General features: G+C 38.9%; 1 protein-coding gene across 4 annotated transcripts in view; it reads right to left on the minus strand.

The window, feature by feature from the left end:
- LOC127630125 (rho guanine nucleotide exchange factor TIAM1-like) overlaps positions 1 to 24323 on the minus strand; it is a 100048-nt gene that overhangs the window by 49964 nt on the left and 25761 nt on the right. For all 4 annotated transcript variants that reach the window (XM_052107565.1, XM_052107570.1, XM_052107564.1 and 1 more), the window contains 2 exons: positions 6985 to 7087; positions 3909 to 4829 (listed from right to left, as the gene is read on the minus strand). In XM_052107565.1, the coding sequence (XP_051963525.1) occupies positions 3909 to 4784 (876 nt within the window). In that variant the 5' untranslated portion in view covers positions 4785 to 4829; positions 6985 to 7087. The remainder of the gene's footprint in view (positions 1 to 3908; positions 4830 to 6984; positions 7088 to 24323) is intronic.

Consider the following 24323-nt stretch of genomic DNA (forward strand, 5'->3'; position numbering starts at 1 on the left):
AGCAACAAAACTGATTAAAAAAATGCTCTGATATAACGTGCAAATACAGCTTTATCTGTACTAACCAAACTTTAAAAAAAAAAACAGGATGTAGAAAGAGAGAAAGAGGGCTGGAACCCGCAATCTCCTGTAATGAGGACAGTTTTCCACTTCACTACTCTAATTAACATGACAAACCAATGTCATATCTCTCCTACCTGTTGGCCGAAGCATGTTGTGTCTTCAGAAGAGGACATGTTGTAGGTTGTGTAGTAAGCATTTTACACACAGTGACACAGGTCTGAGAGAGTTATATGCCGGCGTACAGTAAAGCTGACTGTACAATACCACTCTGTGTTCCTGGCAGAGAATGATGGGATATTATCCACCAAACTCTGTATCTAGTGGGAGTCACATGACTGAACCGTGCAACCATCAAGCCATTCATCTTCACGGATGGTGCCTCACGGGAAGGGAGTGTCACACAGTTACTTTCTTTCTTTTTCTTTCTTTCTTAAACAGACCGGCTACATTTAACAGACATACTCTCAATGAATTACAGTATATGCTTTTCTCTCTTGCACACACACACACACACGCACACACACACACACACACACACGCACACACGCACACACACACACACACACAAATATATATGCAAGAAATATAGTCTTAAACTAGCATACCCAAACCTGAAAACTGCAAAATAAATCATTGTTGTAATCAGTATTTTTGTCTTGTTTTCCAGTAAAAAATTCTAAACATCCATAAAATCATATAAATGTATATGCAATGCAAAATTGCATGATATATTAAGAGTTTCATTCTCTTTTCTTAATGTTTTAAGCATAGCCTACATCTGACCAAAGTTAGTGGGTTTATGCTTAAACCAATCACAATTTTACGCAATTGCATAATTACAAAAGTCTGCTTTAAAGTTTATTGTGTTCTAAGGATGTTACTGGAAAACAAACTTTATTTTATCTTCAGTTTACTACCTCTCTTTCTCACAAGCACTTACTATTGTGTTCCTTTGTCAGTTACAGCTCATTAGCATGACAAAAGAAGCTAGTTGTTCTCACAGAAGTCTGACTCCAGGGATCATGTGGAATGAACAGCAGAAAACATGTTAGCACACTGACAGAACAGAACGAACTACTCGTTCATTCACTGGACCCAGTCAAATAATACTGGCCAAAGTGTGTGCAAATTTATGCAAAAGTTGAGTCATTCATATGTACAATCTCTATTCATGCGGAGAAGTATTATGGATTCTGTGGGATGAACCACAGCGAGCATTCGTAGCAAAACTAGCATTCTCCCCTGCACACCTACACTAACACAGAATTATTTGCATGTGCGTGTTGCATGCTCTTTGTAACCATAGCTGTCTAAGCTACAAGATATTCATATTATAAAGCAGTTCAAGTAAAGTCAAGTTACTTTTTTTTAAAAGAAGTTAGCTACACTACAAGCTACTAAACAACACTGGCTACACTGTAGCTAAGGAGACAATTAGCTTCTTTTAATTTTAAAAACAGTTGAGTATTTGTCTTTCACTAGCACAATAACGATCTGAATTAAGATAACAGTGTGATTAATCTTAAACAGCGACATACATTTACATGATCTGCAACTAATTAAACTAAAAAACACAGTCAAATCAATCAATGATAAACAGCAGTATTTAACCAATATTTAGCTCCAAAAATAGTAGCACAAGTACAATAATTGAGAGATGACTTGGCAAACGTATTTGTGTAACTAATGAATTTATGTCCATTCAAGTCAACCGATAAACTGAAATACATTTCAGACTTCGTAAAGCTACCTGAGAGAAGAAAATCGCTCTATTATAAGGCCTAACAATGCAATGTGGTATCAAAATGAATAGCTAGTTACAGACAAAGATAAACTGTTAAAGTTAGTGGTGTTGCTGCTTTTACTTAGTAACTTCCCTACACTGACTGCAAATATGTGAGTATACTGTAAGATGTGCAAATCTTACAGTATACTCACATATTTGCAGTACAATCACACACTTACTAAACACTTAAAGGAATATTCCGGGTTCAATACAAATGAAGTTCAATCACCAGCATTTTTGGCATTATGTTGATTACCACAAAAATGTATTTAGAATTGGCCCTTCTGTCTTAAAAAAAAAGAAAACAAAAACAAAATCGAGGTTACAGTGAGGCACTTACAATGGAAGTGAATGGGGTAAATCTGTAAATGTTAAAATACTAACTTTTCCAAAGTATAGCCACAAGACATTTCCTTCTCCTAAATTCCGACAAAACAGACGTACTAATTACTGGACCAAGAACCTCTAAAAATAAGCCGCTAAATATAATTTGACTCTCGATTAATGTACTGTTACGTCATCTTCTACCACCGAAAAATGAATACATGATGCCAGTTCGTGACCTCAAGACTATATTATTGTAATGCATTAATGGGAGGTTGTCCAACAAGTGCTGACGAGAACCAAGAAATATGATCATATTAGCCCCATTTTATCATCGTTATATTGGCTAACTGTTAAATTTCGTATTGATTTGAAAATTCTGTTATCTACATAAAAAGCTTTGAATGGTCTAGCTCCACAGTACTTAAGTGATCTTCTACCACACTAAATTCCAACATGTTCACTACGGTCGCAAAATTCTGGCCAGTTAATAGTTTCTAGAATATCAAAATCGACAAAAGCAGGTAGATCCTTTTCATCTTTGGCTCATAAGCTATGGAATAGTCTCCCTAACACTGTTCGGGATGCAGACACACTCCCTCAGTTTAAGTCTAGACTAAAGACTCATCTATTTAGGGAGGCATACACCAAATGTATCCATCAACTCACAATTAGGCTGCTTTAGTTGGGTCTTCCAGAACCAGAAACATTTCTCATAATCTATAACTCTGCAATAAATTGAATGGCATTTACTCTAATATTATTCTATTTGTTTCCCTGTCTCAACCTCGGTATTCATATCCCGAGTTTACCAGAGCCGGCCAGATCCAGCTCCATTTCTGCTTGGTGTTGGACTCCACTGCTACGTTTCTCTGAGTGATGATGACAAACTATAGCCGGTACTAGCCAGATATCACTTCAGTCTTTTACGATGGACTTCAGATGATGGACTGATGCCAACTCCAACTGTATGACATGGGATACTTCATATGCAACTACCTGAACCTTGGACTTAGGATAGACTTCACCGAAATGACCTGCAGGTTGAACTGCGATGCACCTCACTCATCTCTGCCTGCATCACCTTGGTTTATTGATGGACTACACTTTTAAGATGGAATACATAGACTATCAATTAATTGCCAACAAAAGCCTTTATCAGCCAACTACAAAGGACAATGCATCTATGTGAACTTCTGCAGTTAATCCAGGATGAACTTCAGAGATTTTGGTCATTAATCATACAGTTCATCCAACTTAGTTTACAAATTTTAAACCATGACCTGCACTGCATATAAATAACTAATATTGGCATTAAATTCATGATGTTTGCCAGAGGGGAACTGGCCCCCAGAGTGAGTCTGGTTTCTCCCAAGGTTATTTTTCTCCATTAATCAACATTCACTTGCTCACTGGGGTTCTAAATACAATTATTATTTAACTTATATTAAATTTATCTTAAATTTTTATACACAATTTACAATTATGTTTAATCAAACTACACAATGATGACTTTATAGATATTACAGTTTCGTTTTCTGTTAAAGCATGATATTATATATATCACAGAATTAATGTAAGTGCTTTTACAAAATTATAAGCTTCACATTTCTGCTAATTAACCCTCAAAAGTTAGCCCCCATTCACTTCCCATTCACATTTTTGTCATTTGGAGAAGAATGTCCCAAAAAGGACTAGACTTAAAAAAAATAGGTTATATCTGTTCTGTTCTCACCTGTATGGTTTGTGCCCGCCTCCCTTGCATAAGTCCTTGATGATTGGTCAGTCCCTCTGACAAACAGTGTGAGCGGCGACATGGCAGAGTGTATGCTCCGAAAACAGCGCCATCGTCCTCGCACGGTGACACAATTTTATCGACCACAATTTCTCGATTCGTGGCAGCGCCCTTGTGCCATTTGGCATAGCGTCCATGTGGCGGCCTGCAGGTGGGGCTCTTTGGTCCGTACAGTTCATCTAAAGAATTGCCGTGGTTTGAGTCCAGCAACTCCAGTCCGTGAGTGGACAACTGTAAATGGTGTACGTAATCGTTGGGCACGTCTCCAATCTCCTCTGTGCTGGTCATGTGCTCCTGGCTGAGGTCGGACAAAGACACCTCGAGTGAATCTTCTCGCCACATGTCTGCAGACTTTGAGCGCTTCTTCTTAAAGCTAGCCCCCTCTTGGGCACCGTCCCACGTCCGTTGGATGGTCGTGTCAATAGGTGGCTTGTCAACTTCTTGTGGGACTTGCTTGGTGGTGATGGTATGAGTTGCAGCTGGCGAATGTGCCGGATGGTTGTGCAATGACATTGGCCTGAGATTCATAGCCAAACGGTCCACCCAAATGGGACCGCTGAAGTCTGGGAGCATGTCGGATTCATTGAAAGGCTCCAGGCCGTGGTCGGCTAGTGACTGCGGGATACTGGGAGTGCTGCTCGAGCGTGTGCTCGTTTCAGAGTTGCGGTGTTCTGGTTTTCCAGATGGAGTTCGGCGGGAAGAGTATGTCTGCTTGCTGGACAGACGTAGTGAGCGGGACATGTGCTTACGGGAGAGGTGGCGCTGAACATCTCCATAGTAACCATGGCTGCCGCTATGACTTTCTGAGTTACCCATGGCTCAGTGTCGCAGTCGTGAAAACATGCTCAGAGGTCAAGGTTCCTGCAGAAATACAAGAAATGGAATAGTATCTAAATTCTGTAGTACATTTCACAGTTCTCAAATGGTGGGCCGTGACCGATCGTGTCTAGAAGGGAGACCCCTGGCTGTAAAAGTCTCACACATTTGCTGTCACTAAGGTTAGGTTTAAGGGCCAGGTATACTTCTTTTAATGCATTCTGGATCGGATCATTGTTGCTTGACTGCATTGCCTTTTAAAGTATACTATTTTGACCATAAGCTCACAACAACTGCTTTGTGATACTCTTTTAGTAAAGTCAACATCATGTGCCAACGACGTGCACAGATGAGGACTATCCACGTGGTGAGAAAATCTATGTCATGTGCAAACAGTCGACGCAGACTGTGCTGATGATGAAATTTGTGTCGCGCATACTGTTCGATCAGCAACACAGACAACCGAAATACACTTTGGCCTTTAGGGGTGGGGATAGGTTTAGGGATTCTGTGGGACTCCAACTAAACATAATAAACACGGTGTATGAATATCAACAGCCAGAAGGTTCCCTTCTAGACATGATTGCCATGACTCAAAAGTGGGTTGCAGATCTATTCTGACATGCAGGGAAATAATTATGCTAAAAGCAAATAATACAATTAAACTTAACCATATTTAACTTAATTAAACACATAACCATGCATAGTTAGAATAGCAAAATAAATAAAGGTAACAACTTTTAGGGGTATGGGTAGCTCGGCGAGTATTGACGCTGACTACCACCCCTGAATTCGCGAGTTCGAATCCAGGGTCTGCTGAGTGACTCCAGCCAGGTCTCCTATGCAACCAAATTGGCCCGGTTGCTAGGGAGGGTAGAGTCACATGGGGTAACCTCTTCGTGGTCGCAGTTAGGTGGTTTTCACTGTCAGTAGGCCGCGTGGTAAGCAATGAATGGATTGTGGAGAGTAGCATGAGCCTCCACGTGCTGTCTCTGCAGTGTCATGCACAACAAGCCATGTAATAAGATGCACGGATTGACGGTCTCAGAAGCGGAGGCAACTGAGACTTGTCCTCCGCCACCCAGATTGAGGTGATTAATAGTGCAACCACGAGGACCTAGTAAGTAGTGGGAATTGGACATTCCAAAATTGGGGAGAAATAATAATAATAAAAAACTCTTAAAAGGGAACAGAAAACGCTTCCCATATTTTGCTGTTGTTGAGGTTAAAGACATCAGTGCTCCTAATCAAACCCTATGGTATTATGGCAAATTCAACTGTCAATTGTTGATAGGGTAAAGTACAATGGTTCTCAGCTTGAGGGTCACGATCCAAACATTTGTCACAGCTCTGTTTTGCTCGGGTCGCAGGTATCAGGTTAAAAAACAATGCTGAAAGCAAAATAATTAGGCAACTGAAAATATAATCGTGTATATTTAGGTTAGCAAATTTGAATGGGCTTATCAACTTCTAAAAGGGAGATTATGTCACATTTTGTTGGTGATGACGTCAAAGGCCATGCGACCAACCAACTTTTTGGTATTTAGGTTTTGGTATTAAAAATTACCTATCATTTCATAATATGGCAAACATTAATTTAATATTTGGCCCAGTGTTTTTGCAATCTGTTAAACTTTTAAAATCATACTTCAGCTGTTGTTTATGCATTTAAAAAGTTATTAATTTTCCTATTCAGCATATCTGGATCCTGAAGAACTGCTTTAGCATAATGAGGTATATATTATTTAAATTCATTGTAGAATTATTTTGATACATTTTTGGTAACATTTTACAAGAAGTTTCTATTTTATTTACTTTAGTTAATGCATTAGGTATCATGAACTGTCAATGAACAATATATATATATATATTTACAGCATTTATTAATCATGGTTAATGTCTGTTAATAAAAATGCAATTGTTGATTGTTTGCTCGTGTTATATAATAATGCATTAACTAATGTTAACATATTCAACTTTACATTTTAAAAGGTATCAGTTCATTGTTAGTTCATGTCAACTAACGTAGTTTAATAATGTTTTCGAATACAACCTTATTATAAAGTGTTACCCATTTCTTACTTCATTGACTTCCCAGTGAAATCACATTCGCTAAAACTCTGGATTTGTTTGAAACGTATATTTGCATAACGCCATCCGCTGAGTCTGTCAGCTACAGCATGAATGTGTTTGATATTACCTGCAATTTGGCAATGACATCACAGTCATGATCGATTTCACTCAGCATACAGCTCAACTCCAACAACCATGCCATTCGTGGTGTTACAGATGACTTCCAAATTCTGAAAGAGAGAGAGAGACAGAGAGAAAGAGTCATAAATAAGCTAGTCGAAAGAATACAAACACAGCAGTTTCAAAGGTAGAAAAGGGGTGATGCTGCTTGGAGGTCAAACTAGAGTAACCACAGACAAATCTCTGACAGAATGAGACCTGAAAGAGCGATTGAAGGGATTTGCTGCTGTGGTTGGAGACCACACATGTTCAAACACTCTGGACAGCTTCAACAAACTCATGATGATGGAGTTCACTTCCAAACGACACATAAGAGGCTGAGTGTGTTTGTGCGAGTGTGTGTGGTCGCAGATTTATCAACCTGTGGTTACTGCTGCTTAAAATATATGGCAGCATTAATGGAAAATGGGTACACAATAAAATAAAAAAGCCCCATTTTTGTTTTCTTACAGTATGAGAGGGAGGTCAGTAAGCACAAAGTGAAGAGTAATCTAATGAATACCATACTCTCTACTAAAATTACTCAACCAAAGACAAACTCCCTAGGCCTAGACATTAATATGCTGAGGAGTGATTTATACACTCTAAACTTCCTGGTACATACTAACCCAGAGGCATTCATTTCTCATGAACCACAAGGAACTCACACCACTGAGGATATTTTCAAAATTTTTAACAATGTCATGAAGTCAATCTAGTGGTATTTCTGAATATGCACATCAGGGGATAAAGTGATATTTCACTGGATATTCTGGTATTGCGTGTCTTCTTTCCAACTTCTTATATCACTCTGCAATACTATCAACACATTACGGATTAGTTGTATAGTGTTTATGGAGGACTTTATATTCAGTTCTGTCCTGCTCTGCGGGAACCAAAGCGATCAGCTCAGAACTGATAAGGATTCTCCCCTCGACTGCCTTCATCCAGTCAAAGCAAGAAATCTTTGTCTTGCTAACGCGCTGGAGCAGATCTAGGGTCTGTGTAGCGGAGCTGAGAACCGGCAGAAAAAACTCATGACAGGGCTGCCAACTCATGCGCAAAGAGTATTGAAGCATCAGGAGTGAGACTCAGAGTTCTTGTTTGGCACATAAAGAGCTGTGGCTCCACAGATAGAGCTGACAGGAGACGAAAGCATCTGACAAAGTACAAATTCTCAGGATCTCAGATCTGTGGTCAGCTGCGGTATACAACTTGTTCAGGATGAACTCAAGTAAACACAGACGAAGAAAATTACTGGCAAAGTGATAAGCAAAGCTGTCTCTGTGATATTGTACATATATCTTAAAGGAATCAGGCCAAGGGTGCAGCCTCATTTGTGACGTAAACTGATTATTCCTGCATCAATAACTCTGTATTTATTTATACATTTATTTTTTATTATAAAAAATTTTTTTTTGCATTGCTAAGGCAAGCATCACTATAACTTTTACTAACCTCCTTCCACCTATGTATCACTCTCACAGTTCCCATGTCTTGCTTCTACACTGATCTTTTGTTTGGAGAGTATTGACTCTGTGCATTGGCACTGTAAGAATAATCCCATCCTGTTGCACGATGGCGCAGTACTCCAGGAAACTGCAAACACAGTGAAATTCTCGTGTGTCTCTGTGGAAACCAGGCCAGTTCTTTGATGGTGGGGTGGGTATAAATATGTGAGCGTAAACCATCAGGAAAATACTAAAATAGAATCCACTTCAGCATTGGGGCTGCAATATTCCAAAGTGCTAGATCAAAGTTCTCCCACAACAACTCTGGAAAGAGCTACTGCTGATGGGTAAAATATATTTCAGAGTTCATCAGCTCAACATGCCCAACGGCAACAAGCTGTGTTTTAAAGAGCTGCCTACATCCTCTGCCCTATATATTCATAAATGAATGTAAAAGGTCCAAAAGGAGTACAAAAATGATGTTCAACCAAAATCTGCTTGGCTTGACATTAACATGGAGAAATTCCTCCACATGCATCTGAGCCAGCTTAAAGTAATGAGATTGTTTGGCTATATTGTATTAATACAGCTTCAACAAACTGGATGGATGTATGGTTGGAGAGATGGATAGATGGATGGACAGTTAGAAATGGATGGATGCAGAGGTGCAAAAACCATATATGCAAGGTATGCAATGTATAGGGGTACCATGTAAAGTGGGGTCCCAGTGGCTCACTCAACCCCTCCAGCATCAAACAACCCCCCCCCGCTCAATGCTTATAATGGATAACACTCGTCATTGTTTTATACACGCTCGGAAATGTGTAGTTGCACCCCTGGATGGATGGTTGGATGGAGGACAGATGGATGGACGGACGGATGGACGGATAGTTAGAAATTGATGGATGGATGGAAGGATGTACAGTTAGAAATGGATGGATGGATGGATGGACACATGTTGATGTTAGTGACAGACAGACAGACAGACAGACAGACAGACAGACAGTCAGACAGTTAGATAGACAGACAGACAGACAGACAGTTAGACAGACAGACAGACAGACAGACAGTTAGATAGACAGACAGACAGACAGACAGACAGATAGATAGACAGATAGATAGATAGATAGATAGATAGATAGATAGATAGATAGATAGATAGATAGATAGATAGATAGATAGATAGATAGACAGACAGACAGACAGACAGACAGACAGACAGACAGACAGACAGACAGACAGACAGACAGACAGACAGACAGACAGACAGACAGATAGATAGATAGATAGATAGATAGATAGATAGATAGATAGATAGATAGATAGATAGATAGACAGACAGACAGACAGACAGACAGACAGACAGACAGACAGACAGACAGACAGACAGACAGATAGATAGATAGATAGATAGATAAGAGCAACATCATTCCTTGGCTACTGTCCTCTGACACAGTATCTCCTCTAAGTGAAGATATAAACTATCCCATGAGCCAGTTTAGCTGTAACTAATGGCGGTGTCATACCTCAACTAACACAAATCAAAACACACTAACTCCTTTGACGTGGGAAATAACTGCTCTATATCACGAGGCCATCAGGACATGTCTCATTCATATGCTCTCAGGGGGGAGCAGCTTGGCATGAACCAAAATATTTGCAGAAGAAGGTCCTCAAATAACAATTATTAAATTTTGCAATTGAATTTGTCAGTCTGTCTGAGATAGATTTATTATAAGAGATTTTCTAAGGACAAGTCAGTGTACATATGCGTCAGATGGAAGCTTTGGTTGCGTCGCTTCATAAACAAGGCGTTTTTAAGTCGCTGTCTCAGGTTAAAGATAGTTTCAAACTTAGAAAAAACACATCTTGAGATCTCCACTTAGACCAGCTGTGTTTGAACGCCAGAATGCGTTCTCTTCTTGTGCTTTCGCTAGTGATTTGAACTTTGTTTTCTGTACAGCTGTGCATTGTATATACTGCTGGAGTTTTGCTTCAAGATTGATTTTTTCTGATGGTACGAATATTCCTTATTACGTTTCAGGGACATTATTAATTGTTAATTGTAATTTTTTTTCAACTATTTATTTTTATATAATTATTCACACAGAATTAATGCATTAAATCAAAAGCCCTCATAATTATAAACCCTCGTGAAGACAAAACAAGTGCAGCATCAGACAAAGTTGTTTATAAAGTCCAATAATGACATCAGGCAAATAACTGACAGCTGTAAACATCCTGGAACGAGTGCCTGTCATTCTGAATCCCATTCATAGTGGTGTGCAAACAAACACACCCATGAAATCCATCATGCAATCCTAAAAAAACACTTCACACCTCTCTGTGACAGGTGCATTTTAGAGTCCTTTGTTATTAGAGTCATCTGGAGGCGCTGTCTCTTTTAAACACATACCATGACCTGTTGAGACAGGACAAGAGAGAGCTGCCCATGGACAGCAGAAGTCAAGAAGGAGCTCAACTTTAGAATGTGAACTGGTGAAAATACCACTTTATCCCCAAAGCTGAAACATGACATGCCTTCACAGTGAGAGAGCTTGAGAATGCTCAGAGGCAAATGGATACAAAACCAAAAATTAATTAGCAGCTGCAGGATGGGAAAGAATATTTTTTCCTGCCAAGCAAACCAGTGAGGGGCAATTTACTGATGTTGATGCTGGGTAATTAATTAATAGCATTTTTACAAAGTATTACGATGGCTTTATTGAATTGTGTAAGACAGGGCTGAACTTAGCAACTAAATTATAAATACAATATAATTTTTTGCGCAGTCACTATCACTATAACTATTACTCATACTTTGGTTTAGGGATTTGAAACCCCTAACTCAAAGAATTACATTTCAATGCATAACTCATCCAAGGCTAATGTATACTTCATTTTATCAACTACTTTTCACCTGGCTGACTATAAAATGGACAAACATATCCCCAAAACTCAATTTGAAGGAGGGACCAGAGCAATATCTATACCAGAAAATCACAGAGACTTGGGTTGACTTGGGTCACTAAGAAACCACATAGCAACCATCAGGAACACATTAGAAACCATCCACAACATCTATTAAATCACATGGCAACACCCTAGGAACCAAGATCACCTTAACAACCATCAAGCAACATCCCAGAACACCTCATAAATCACATAGCATCACCTTGGCAACCAAGACCACTTTAGCAACCATCAAGCAACCAACTAGAACACCTTATAAATTGCTTGGCAACACCTTGGCAAACAAGAAAACCTTAGCAACCTTCCAGCAACCACCATAACGTCTTAGTAATTGCATTGCAACCCCCCCTGGCAACCACAAACACCATAGCAACCATCCACCAACCACCCAGAACTCCTTAGAAATCGCTTAGCAACACTCTGGCAAACAAGAACACCTTAGCAACCATCCAGCAACCACCGGAAATGATTAGAAATTGCATAGCAACCTCCTGGCAACCACGAATACCATAGCAACCACCCAGAACACCTTGGAAATCACATAGAAACACCCTGGCAACCAAAAACACCATTGCAACCACCTAGAAATCCTCAGAAATTGCATAGCAACACTCTGGCAACCAAGAACACCATAGCAACAACTCAGATCATTGAGATCATTAGTTATATTAGGCAATGGACACCTGTGGTTACCTCCCTGAACAGTTTTCGCAATAGGCACATTATTGAATATCACAACACATTCTTTCAGTTCTGTATCTCAGATACACTGACAGTGTGCTTCATGTTTCATTCAGTGTCTCTTTCAGGCAGATGGTAAATTTGTGTTGTTTTCATTATCTCTCAATGCCCTTCACAGAGTTTTCCAATTAAACATTTCTACTGTTTCTAAAAACATATAGCATCACCCTGGCAACCAAAAACACATTAGCAACCATCCACCAACCTCCCAGAACTCCTTAGAAATTGCATAGCAACCCACTGGCACCCAAGAACACCTAAAAAAAACTACCCAGAAACTCTCTAGAACGCATTAGAAATAGTTTATCAATGCCTTGGCAACCAAGAACACCTAAGCAACGATCCAGCACCACCCAAAACACCTTTAAATAAAATGACATAGAAACACCATAGCAACCACTCACATCACCCTAGTATCATGGCAGTGAGTTTTGCACATGCAAGCACAACTGAAATTTTCATCAGAAAATAAAAATTATTTTCTTACTGTTGTTTCAAGAAGATCAAGTTTTCTGATTTCAAAAGCCAATTTACAAACAAAAACACCAAAAGCAAGAGTTTAATATGCGTCTTCAACCACCCAAAGACACTACATGACAAAACATAACATAACAAGGACAGATAGTTGCACAAGACTGGGGAAGAGTGTAAAACAAAATGAAATTAAATCATCCTCAAAGATGATTTTGCATGTCTAGTTAGATGAGTAGAATCTTTGATAAACCAAACTGTGTTCTGATAAATGGATGAATGAACATCTTTAATTATTACTATAATTTTCTCTATTCTTTTTTAAAATCAAATTCTTCATCAAGGTCCCATCACAAAGCTGCTTTGGTGTTTCACTGCATAGATGTGCTGGCTTAATTCGTAGAAATGTTTAATTGGAAAACTCTGTGAAGGGCATTGAGAGATAATGAAAACAACATAAATTTACCATCTGCCTGAAAGAGACACTGAATGAAACATGAAGCACACTGTCAGTGTAACTGAGATACAGAAATGAAAGAATGTGTTGTGATGTTCAATAATGTGCCTATTGCGAAACTGTTCAGGGAGGGCACCACAGGTGTCCTTTGCCTAATATAACTCATTCTATAGATGTGATGAATGATTGACAGGCTTTATTTCATAGGATACCCTCAGGAGACAGGTCAACTCAATATCTAGTCAGTTAGAGAACATGTAACAATAAAATAAATCCTTTCTGTTCAAGCTACTATGCCTGTAATATTTTCACACAGAGAGCACAAAATGCAAAGCAAAACCTACATAAAAGATGCATTCCAGAGCTTTGTCTGAAATACAAAAACTAGATATACAGTATGTATTGCATAAGAGGAACCACATGTCGCTTATTAAAGGCTTATTAAAGTCTTGACTGTATTTCTTAACAGAACTCCCAATTGGAAAACATTGATTAAAACTAGAGCTGATAACTCTCATAAAAGTTTGATATACAATATCAGCATTATTTTCCTCATATAGATCATCCCATGAATTACTGGCTAGAATATCTTTAAATTTAGAAATATTAGACTTGCTCATAATTCTTTTGTGCATATTTGTTTTGGTATGTTTGACTCTACAAACCTTAATTAAAAAATTGTGGAATATGGGAAAATGATCTGATAAGTCTAAATACAAGACCCCAGATTTAATTCCTTCACTTAAAGAGTTAATATTATCAATAATACAAAATAGTATCAATAAAAGTCACTGAATTCTCTTTAATTCGTAAAGATTTAACGATCGTTTAGGAGGGGGTTGTTGTTCGGTGTCTTTTTCTGCATATCCCGGTGCCGTTTTGTGGTCCGTTCTGCAAAACGCGGCGGCTCAATTTAGCTTATCGTGGCCCATTCGGCAGATTTCGCGGCCGACCCACCAGCCCGCTCGGTTCTCCCAATGGCCAGTCCACACCTGATCGGCCCCAAAGTGCGTTGGCCCACCGGGAAAATGCCCGGTATGCCAGATTACCAGTCCAACCCAGCAGAAAGGGTATCTAATTTATTTTTAACCAGGTTTATTTTGAAGTCTCCTAAAATCTAAGTTTATCCTCATCGTGTATCAGGTCAAGAGAACTGGTCAGACTTTCTTTAAAATCTTTGATGCTAGAGTCAGGTGGTCGATAACTAACACCAACAATAAGATCTTACTTATTTCCACCAGAGAGCTCTACAAAAATAGATTACACCTCAGCCCAATCTGACTTCAAAGAGAGATCATCCCTGATTTTAAATTCATAGTCACCATAAATAAACAGAGATACTAAACCTCCAGATCTATACTCTCTTACGTAGTGAACTGAATTATATTAGGTATTCTACAAATTAAAGAGGTTAGAGGCATTGATGAGAATTGATGAAAATAAATTAGGTCAATTGTAGAGAGATCAATGGTTGTAAAAATCTGGCCTTCAAAATCAGATTTTTTTGCAGTCCATAGTGTAAAGAATAATGCACTGTAATTGTGTGATTAGGTAATCAAAATACTGTAAAAACCTAATATGGAAACTAATGAGCCAAACTCTGAACGTTGGCCTTCCATTGTTGTGATATATCTTGGGTAATTGAATGGACAATTAGTTTGTCATATCTCAAATATGCAATGACACCTCTCGCTCGAGCTGCCTTCATTGCTGGGAGTAGTTCTTTCCTGCTTTGCCGGGCAGTTTCAGGGACGTCCTCATGGATAAAGATGCCTGAACCCTTCGAATTTTTAGCTTTATCCAGAACAGCAAGTTTGTCCTTCAGCCGCAGAAATCTGACCACAATGGGTCTGGGATTTTCTGATGATATCATTGGCTTCCCAGTCCTATGAGCCCAATCCAACTTTATATTCAAATGATCTAGTTGCCGTTTTTCACTAAATATTTCCTCACTTTTTCTCCAGATTCAGGCAATTTTTCTCTCCCAGACAATTTAATGCCATCTACACACAATATTATGGTATCATGACTGGCCCTCCAGATATTCTGTCTGAGATTGAGATCAAGTGTTTGCAAATCATGTCCAATTCTGTCCTAGTTTCAATATAATTCTTGGACAAGTTTTACATGAGATCATCAAATTCTTTTTGAGTCATTTCTAGACCTTGAAATCATAGACTTGCTTTGACAAATCATCAATGCTCCTGTTTGAAGAATCAACTATGATCTGTACACAAGCGTTTTCCCTGTTGTTCAAGTTCTCAAGAAGTCTTTTTGCTGGTCCAACAATTCACACACTTGAGCCATGGTGATATATTCCTCAATTGTGTTGTTTGAAGCTTTGGGTGGCATGTTTGGACATCAAGGCCTACTAGGCCCAAAGTTCAACTGAATAGAGGCAAAAACCTCCACAGGATACAATTAATGTCCAGTTTTTCTGTAGAGAGTTGGTTAAACTCTTCATAATTAATTCCAAAACAGAAATGTTAATTTATAGGTACGATTCTTTAGATTATTGTTGGATAGAAAACCAGTCATAAATTCAGAGAAACACGACGGAAGCCACTCATTGCAATGGGCATTACATCTCTTAAACTCTCATGCTCCACAATATTAATCTGCTGGTAGACTGTTACAGCAATTGTGAAGCTGCGTCATGATTCGTGTTAGGGCATTTAGTGCCGATTTGAACTTTTTGCAGACAAAAACATCTAATTCTTCATTTTGGTGATAGTTAAGACTTGACGTGCTTCTGTAGTAATTAAAATTCACCTTACTTAGGCTGAAAAATAAATGTGTTATTCACGATTAAGTAAAATGAACCCATTAAAAATGTTTTACACGTGAGATTAAACATGAGTTTAAACGTTCATTTTGAAAACTCTACTAAATATATACATTTAGTACAGAACTCTGAAATCAAAATGTTACATCAAACATAAGCCATAACTGACACTGTCAAAGAAAACCAAATGCTAAATGATAATAAACATTATATCAATGTTTATTGACATATTACATCAGTATCTATTGAATCGTTTTATGCCCCTAAAATTGCACGTCCATTTCCTGAGCTTACAAGGGTCAGAGAAAATGCTGCATCCTACCCTTCTCTAGCGTCATTGAAGCCTGTGAGAGACATGCTGATGGGAGGCTCGGGCAAGCCCTAGCACCTCCAGAGACATGTGGTGAGAAGCATTCGTGATCCCCTGCCCCCCAACCTTAAACAGGTAGAAACAAAACAGAAGGGGGATGGGATGTGGGGTGGGTAGTCGTAATGGAGACCCCTGACGACACCCACCCTACCCTGAGAGAAAGAATGTTTGTGAACTGCATGAGAAAGACGCACTAGGGACTAAAGGACTTAAGTGTGTTGTCTTCAAAAAATCGTGAGAAGTGAGGATGAAAGAAAAGATGTTAATAAAAGTTTCAAGAAAATGTCCCTGAGATGTTTCTTGCCTGGCTGAGACAAATCTCCCTTTGAAATTGTGGAGAATGATGCCATAGTTTTGTTCGAAAATCAATACATGATGCGGTGACGGCCTATTCCTTATCTCAAAACATTCTTAAATCACATACAGACCTCAGATCATTCTTATATCATTGTTCAAAAGCCATTTGAGAATATAGCCCCTAAGCAAACAGTAAAATTCATAATACATTTTTCTACTTTGTAATTGTTTGCTGTTAATACATACCAGGTCTATAATACCATATACACTGCCTGGCCAACAACTGAGATTGGTGAAATCACTGTAATTGGGTTAAGAACTGTCCAATGCATTATTCAAATCTGGAAGGATAGTGGTGAACCACCAGCTTCGTGGAAGAAATGTGGTCCGATGCTCAGCAGCTTTATGCGGCAATAAAACAAAGTCAGCTGAGTACCTGAATGTTCTGAATGACCAGGTTATCCCATCAATGGGTTTTTTTCCCCCCTGACAGCATGGGCATATTTTAGGATGACAATGCCATGATTCATCGGGCCCAAATTGTGAAAGAGTGAGCATGAGGAATAATTTTAACACATGAATTGGCCACTACAGTGTCCTGACCTTAACACCATTGAATGTCTTTGGGATGTGCTCTCCTGTCATCAATAAAAGATCTCTGCCAAAAATTAGCCTATTGCAACTCTGGATGGAAATATATGTTGTGAAGTTACATAAGGTTGTCAAAACAATGCCACGAGGAATGCACGCCGAAATCAAAGCTAAAGGCTGTACAATGAAATATGCAACTTTTGCAAATTGCAAATGCAAATCTTGTTTATTGTGACTTAAGTTTGACCAAAGTTTGCTACCTATACAAACATTGAATAAACAATTATATTTTATAGTTCCCATCATCACCAATGAGCCAAATAATCACAAAAGGTTGCCTCTATATTTAGTCAAATGTACAAGATTTTACATCACTTAAAGACAAACATTTGCATCCATGTTGCAACATTATAAAGGCCCAACTAACCAGTTCACAGTGTTTACTTGTGTCTTTACTTGAAAACCGCAAACAAAAGATGATAAAGTACAGCTGAAAGCTAAGCAGACACAGACACATTTAAAGATGAGGTCGCTTGACTGACCTTTAAGGAAGTCTGCATGTGATGGCAACAAGTTGTGTCTGTTAGCATTAGCTTTAATAATTGTAAAAGCCTAAATGGCTTTACATTACAAGTTTACACATGTAATGGGTGTAAACAGAGACCAAAACAAGCAAAAGAAATGGCAGGGAAGCTGAGGCTAGCCCTTATAAAAACATACTGTGGCGGTATATGGTGCAGTGATATACTGTAGATACAATGGTACTGCATGATTAGCATGCTCATATACCATGATATTTACATAATTTCAAGGTACTTCAAAAAATACCATGGAATAAATATATGTGTAAAAAAATAAAAAATATATATATATATATATATATATATATATATATATATATATATATATATATATATATATATATATATATATATATTTTGTGGTAATAACATTTTGGTAACAAATTTTGATTAACAAAAGTTTCTTGGGCAGATCTGGCCAAATCAGAAAGGCTAAAGTTGATATGATGTTGCATCTTCTTCGTGATTCAGTTGACACAGCAACTTTTTAAAACAGATCAGAACTGTGTTAATATAAGTCACATGAGGTGGGATTTAGCTCATACATCAATATACCATTGTGACAGGGCGGAGGACGGGGCCGGGTCGTGATTTTACACACCCGGTCCCTTATCAGGCTAATCAAGCATCCGAGATGGATAAAGGCCGACTGCAGATGGTGGTGCGACAGAGAGAGAACGTTTACGGGCAGCTGTCCGTCCTATGTGTGTGTTTGTGTCTTTTGTTTAGTTCTTTATTAAAAAATATTATTTATATTGTCAAGCCGGTTCTCGCTTCCTCCTTTCCATTGAACTCCTTTACACTGGTGCCGAAGACCCAGGAAGGAGGAGGGATACGGCGTAGTGGAGTTCTCGCCGCTACCATCCACCCCAACGAAGCAGACGGAGGAGCCCGGCCGCCTGGAAGCAGAGGAGCGGCCGCTGACCGCGAGGGGAGAAGGGGCTCCTAACCGACTGCCTGGAAACTGTAAACGCAATGGCGTGTTAACGCGAGAGGTTGGAAGAGCATGCTTTGTATACAACAGAGGAACAGACATCACATGAGAGTTAGGTCATTTAAAACAACAAGCGTAGAGGTGGATGGAAGCAATGATTTAAAGTTTCTAAAGGTTTTAATTATCGATTTGTTTCTCACACCAACCTATCGGTTTGCTTCAGAAAACATTCATTGTTCGACTGGAGTCGTGTGGATTCGTTTTATGCTGCCAAAATATGACTTTTGAACCGTCAAGTAGCCAGCAGTCTAATGGCACCCATTATCTTGCATTGTATAGACAAAAAGAGCTGAAATGTGCTTGTAAAAATCTTCACTTCGGTTCTACTGAAGAAGGTAAGTCATACACATCTGGGAAGGCTTTAAGGTAAGTAAATCACGAGAGGATTTTTGGATGAACTAAGGTTCTAAATTGTAAGCTGTAAAAACTTAAGTGCTCGACCGCAGTTTAGAAACAGATGTTCCTGCTATTTTACCTTTACTTTGCTAGGGTAAAATATAACGTTTGGCAAACTACCTCTCTCTGCAATGTCTTGATGGTTTAGCTGATATTCCTCTGTACTGCCACCTGTTGTTTACGCAAATAGTGCAATGGAGAGTGTGTGAAGTGTAAATGCATCTAAAGGCCTTGAGGTGCAGACGCCGTCTGTGGTAGCTCGCGATCGAGTGAATGTGTCAAACATAAACAAAGTTACAGAAAAACATGATTTGCTATATTCTGGAAACTACCCAATTGTGCTGAGGTTTCTTCTGTCGAAAACACTAAAGGCAAAGTCAATGACCCCTTTTCCCGAATGTTTAAGTTTCCTTTCTTTCGCAATGTCCTAAGGTCAATACAGGGATTAACACATCCTTGAGAAGCCTAACACAAAAATTCCTCACCAACAAACCACAAACTTTCACAAATATTAATGGGATAGTTCAACCAAAAACAAAAATTCCAGAATGTTCCTTTTTGGGATAACTATTGTTTTAAAGCAACAAGAAAAGAGGAGATAAAACCTCTTTGGGGGACAGGCAAAGAAACTTTTCCAGCTCAGAGAAATACTTTCCAATGGACACGCGTTTGTAACCAGCGGCATGTTTCTCTGATTACCTGAGCCACCGGGTGATACGCCGAACACAGATTATCCAAATCCAGTTCCCAGAAAACCTCCTGCACATGATCTCTCTTTTCCTCTGCGTAGAAGCCTTCCCCAAACCCAAGGGCCTCCCCTCCCCTCTTCCTCGTGCTGTGCAGTCAAGTGTAACGAGACGGGACTCAAACACACATGACTACACAAAGCTGCATTGAAATAAGTTAACTTGCTCTGAGCTCTGATCACAGGCCTTTAATTTCCACAGGACTCTAATACAATAACGGTCACTTGTTTCTCTCGCCAATCCACGATAGAGCACAGAAATCACAAACAAACCATGTGACAATTCTGTCTACCTTAACCACCTGTTATTGAGTAAAACATCACAGTTGACCTCTTCAAAACTGCTGCGTTCCACCTCAGAGATAATAACCCTCCCATTAAAAACACTCATCAAAACAGAGGGCGGGAACAGGATATGAATGGGGCTTTTGATGCATTCTGAGTAAGCTGAATTATAGGCTACATTAAGACAAGCATAACACAGTGACTCGAAATCTAAAATCTAGTGAGCTGCCTACCTAAACAGCATTTAAGGCATCATATGTACACTACTGCTGTTATATTTTGTGCACGGTCGAGCGCTCAGCACGAGCCCTATGACTGCTTTGTGATACTCTTTTAGCACAATCAACACCAGGCACATGCAGCAATGACGTGCAAGGCGCACGCACAAACTGTGCTAATGCTAATGTGCTGTGCTAATGAATTTACACAGACAGACTGCAGAAACTGTGCTAATGCTAATGTGCTGTGCTAATAAATTTGCGTCAAGCGTACTGTGCGCAAGACATAGCAGTAGAAAATGAGGTTTACTCCAGCCAGGTCTCTTAAGCAACCAAATTGGCCCGGTTGCTAGGGAGGGTAGACTCAATTTGGTGGATACAGCTGCAGACAGAGCTCCAAAAATGAGCCCCTTACCTAACCCTTTCCCTAATATTAACTGTGAGTGGAAGTGATTCCCTCTTTTGGAGATTCTGCAGAAATTTGAAGGTCTCTGGCTTGCAGCTATACCTAATTGAATTTCGGCAGATTCTAATGTGGCTTTTCCACTGCACGGTACAGCTCAACTCAACCCGACTCAGCTTGCTTTTTTGGGGTTTTCCACTGTGGATATTACCTGGTACCTGATACTTTTTTAGTACCACCAGGTTCCAAGCGAGCCGAGCCGATACTAAATGTGACGTCAAAATCCCGCAGATCACTGATTGGTCAGGGAGAATCGTCACTACCAGCATCACTGGATTTCCGACGCACGACATCAATCCGCTAGTTATAAAGTTAGCAACAGCGATAACAGTATCATTTGTTCGAATGTTTTTTTTAAAAGAAATGGCTGCAAAACCACGTTGTGGTCAATAAACGAGGTGCAGACGGTCTACTCGTTAGCGATGAGGGAAATGAAAAAGTCTCAGCTGTTAGCCGCACACGCTACCACCGGACATACCAACAGTGTAGGGAAAAGTAAAAAAAAAAAACTTAAGTGACTACAGAACCATCAAGGAAATGTGGAAGTGGTTTGACCAAATGGATGCTATCTAAACCAGTGAGCAATGGGAGGGAGAGTGCCCTGTACTGGCATTGATCCACGATGGAGGATGGTACGTTTTGTTACGTTAACTCTATACTCTGCCTGAAAGCTTCACTTTATTTAGTTGACCAGCTACTGGAAAGCAACCAGGCCAATTTAACTGTTACACTTGTGTAAAATTACCAATGCAACAATTGCTATATGCAGAAAAAGAGCTAGTAGCTAACAGCTAGTGGTCGTGTTATTGTTTTGGTCAGTTTGTGTCGTGTTTAAGATGATGTCACGGCAGTAAAGGCGGCGCAAATATGACGATCATCCTATAATCCCACCCACGTTGAGGTGGCACTAAACTGCAGTGGTAAAGCGAGTAGAGTTGAGGCGAGTCGAACCATAATGTGCCGTGGAAAAGTGCCATAAAAGAGCATTGCACGTATCCTTCGTAGAGAAGACAATCTTGTAAAAATAGTCCAATAGTAAAAAATAAATTAAGAGGAAGTGAGAGAAATGTTGATTAGAAATATACCAACATTTCATTAAATACTGAAAAGTTGTAGTAGAGCTATATATATTGACCAGACTTATTAATGGCTGATATATGGCTATTTTGAGATTATATTATTAATCATCAACTGTGTCCGCTTGACCAACAACAGAAGTTCACGTGTGTTAGTTCCACGATAAGCCTTGTCAATGGTTAATATTTCTGCTTTACATTTTTTCAGTGAATTTTAAGTTAATTTGGTGTCATTAAATTGTTTTATGTATATATTGGCAGTGTATGGCCATTCTTATGTTTAGATATTAGTATCCGTCAACTAAAATACCACAACTGTCAACCACAATATTGTTTTTTATTTGTCTAATTAAAAAAGAACCATTTAACCCAATATTTTTGTACGCTGTGTATTTCCATGCTCATTACGACCAAAGTGTACATCGTTTTCCAATATAGGAAAGCGCACAGTGCACATGATGCAAATTTTGACATCAGCATTATACACGCGGACTGACCGCACACAACCGAGTTTGTCGGTGGGGTATGCGCCTGTCATTGACGGTGCTAAGCATATCACAGAGCAGTCGTAATTTAAAAAAAATGAAGTATAATGTAGCCTTTAGAGTAATACGTTGTAAGCTTAGCAACATGTTAATGGCTAGCTCTATTGAAATCATTTGAGAGTTGAGTCTCCTGTGTGCTTCATGTGACAAACTCTATTTGTTTGCCGTATGGAGATGCTACTATGTAGAATGTTCCTAATCAGTCACTTTTGAGATTCCATTTCGGTTAAGGTTCCTTATAAAGCAGATAAAAGGGATTCCCCATGTTTAAATACTACTATCTCTCTCTACATAACCACAACCTCTAGTGTAAACACATCACTCAGTCCTGTTGACAAGCAAGTATTCCTGGTATGGCATGCAAATCATAAACCTCTTAAAGATCTGTTTTGGAAAACAATGTGCAAGTGCAGGAAGAGATAGAATCTCATGGTGGTTACGACGGTTTTGAATCCCTTCCAGCTCCCCAAAACAAAAAAGAAATCCAGGACGGTTCATTAATAAAGCTAAGTACAGGAAACGTAACCCAGCATGCAAAGACCACATCAAAGCACAATGAAAGTAATCGTTATTTATGAAACGTGCATTCTAGCCTCATTTTTAATTATTAAAGTCAGTGTGTCACCTGAGAGAAGAGGGAAACTATTGCAATCCACTGTATTAGGCCTACTTACAAAGAGAGAGACAACTTTGGGTTGGTTTCAAACGTGTTCAGTTCTCCACTCGTGTGCGACTAATAACAATTAAGCCTTTGTTGACATGATTGTTGGTTCCCGTTAGATGGAGATTACGAATGCAGAATTGCACTCTGATCAAACAACATGTTAGTTTCTCAAAGAGGACATTCTTTCAAATAGTTCTCCTTTACTCTCCTTTTGACCAGTTTAGCTAAAAAAAAATATTGCTATTTTTACTCAACATTTTAAACCAAATATGTGTCTTAGAGATTTGTACATTACCTTTCACATTTTTTGTGTGTTTTATAATTGTTTAACTATTTACATTTGGCTGAAAAGCCTATAATAGGCCATTTAATAGCAGTTTCTTATTGTGTGTATACCTGTTCTTGGGGCATGTTGTCACAAAATGGTCAATGTGATTAATTAACTGTATCTTTTTTTCTGGGCAATAATGGTGGAAATATTCAATAGCTTTTATTTTTTAGTTTGTAGCAAAGACTTTGAAAATGATCCTGGTAAAAAGTAATTTTAATGCAAATGGTTTGAATGGCATATACATTTGTTTAACTTTGCTTAGCGAAGTATAAACATTTTGTAAGGGGTTTCACCACCGGGGCATTTCTGCTCTATGTTTTGATGCTATCTAGGGCATTTTTGTCACTTTTGATGGCATTTTTGCCCCGAGCTCTAGTTAAAGGCATATTCTGGGTTTAATACAAGCTAAACTCAACCGACAGCACCACAAAAATGACTTTTGTCTCAAAAATCGAGGCTACAGTGAGGCACTTGCAATGGAAGTGAAAGGGGTCAATCCATAACATACACACCAATCAAAAGTATAGACAAAAGATGTGAACAATATGCATGTTTACGTGATTTTATTGACCTTTTATGTTATGGTTATGTAAAGTTATGTTACTTTGTTACTCTGCCATAATGAAGTATCACTCTAAATAAGTGCTTTTATATAATTATAAACTTCACATTTCTACCTTTAAAACTTTAAAACAAAATTGGCCCCATTCACTTCCATTGTAAGTGCCTCACTTTTTAAAAGAAAAGGACGGATAAGACGAAAGAACTGTTGTGGTAATCGACATAATGCCACAAATGCTGTCGATTGAGCTTAAGTAGTATTGAGCCTGGAATAATCTTTTCATTTCTGACTTGAGCTAACACATGAGCTAA

This window comes from Xyrauchen texanus, chromosome 36 (genome assembly GCF_025860055.1).
Source record: "Xyrauchen texanus isolate HMW12.3.18 chromosome 36, RBS_HiC_50CHRs, whole genome shotgun sequence".
Classification (NCBI taxonomy): Eukaryota; Metazoa; Chordata; class Actinopteri; order Cypriniformes; family Catostomidae; genus Xyrauchen; species Xyrauchen texanus.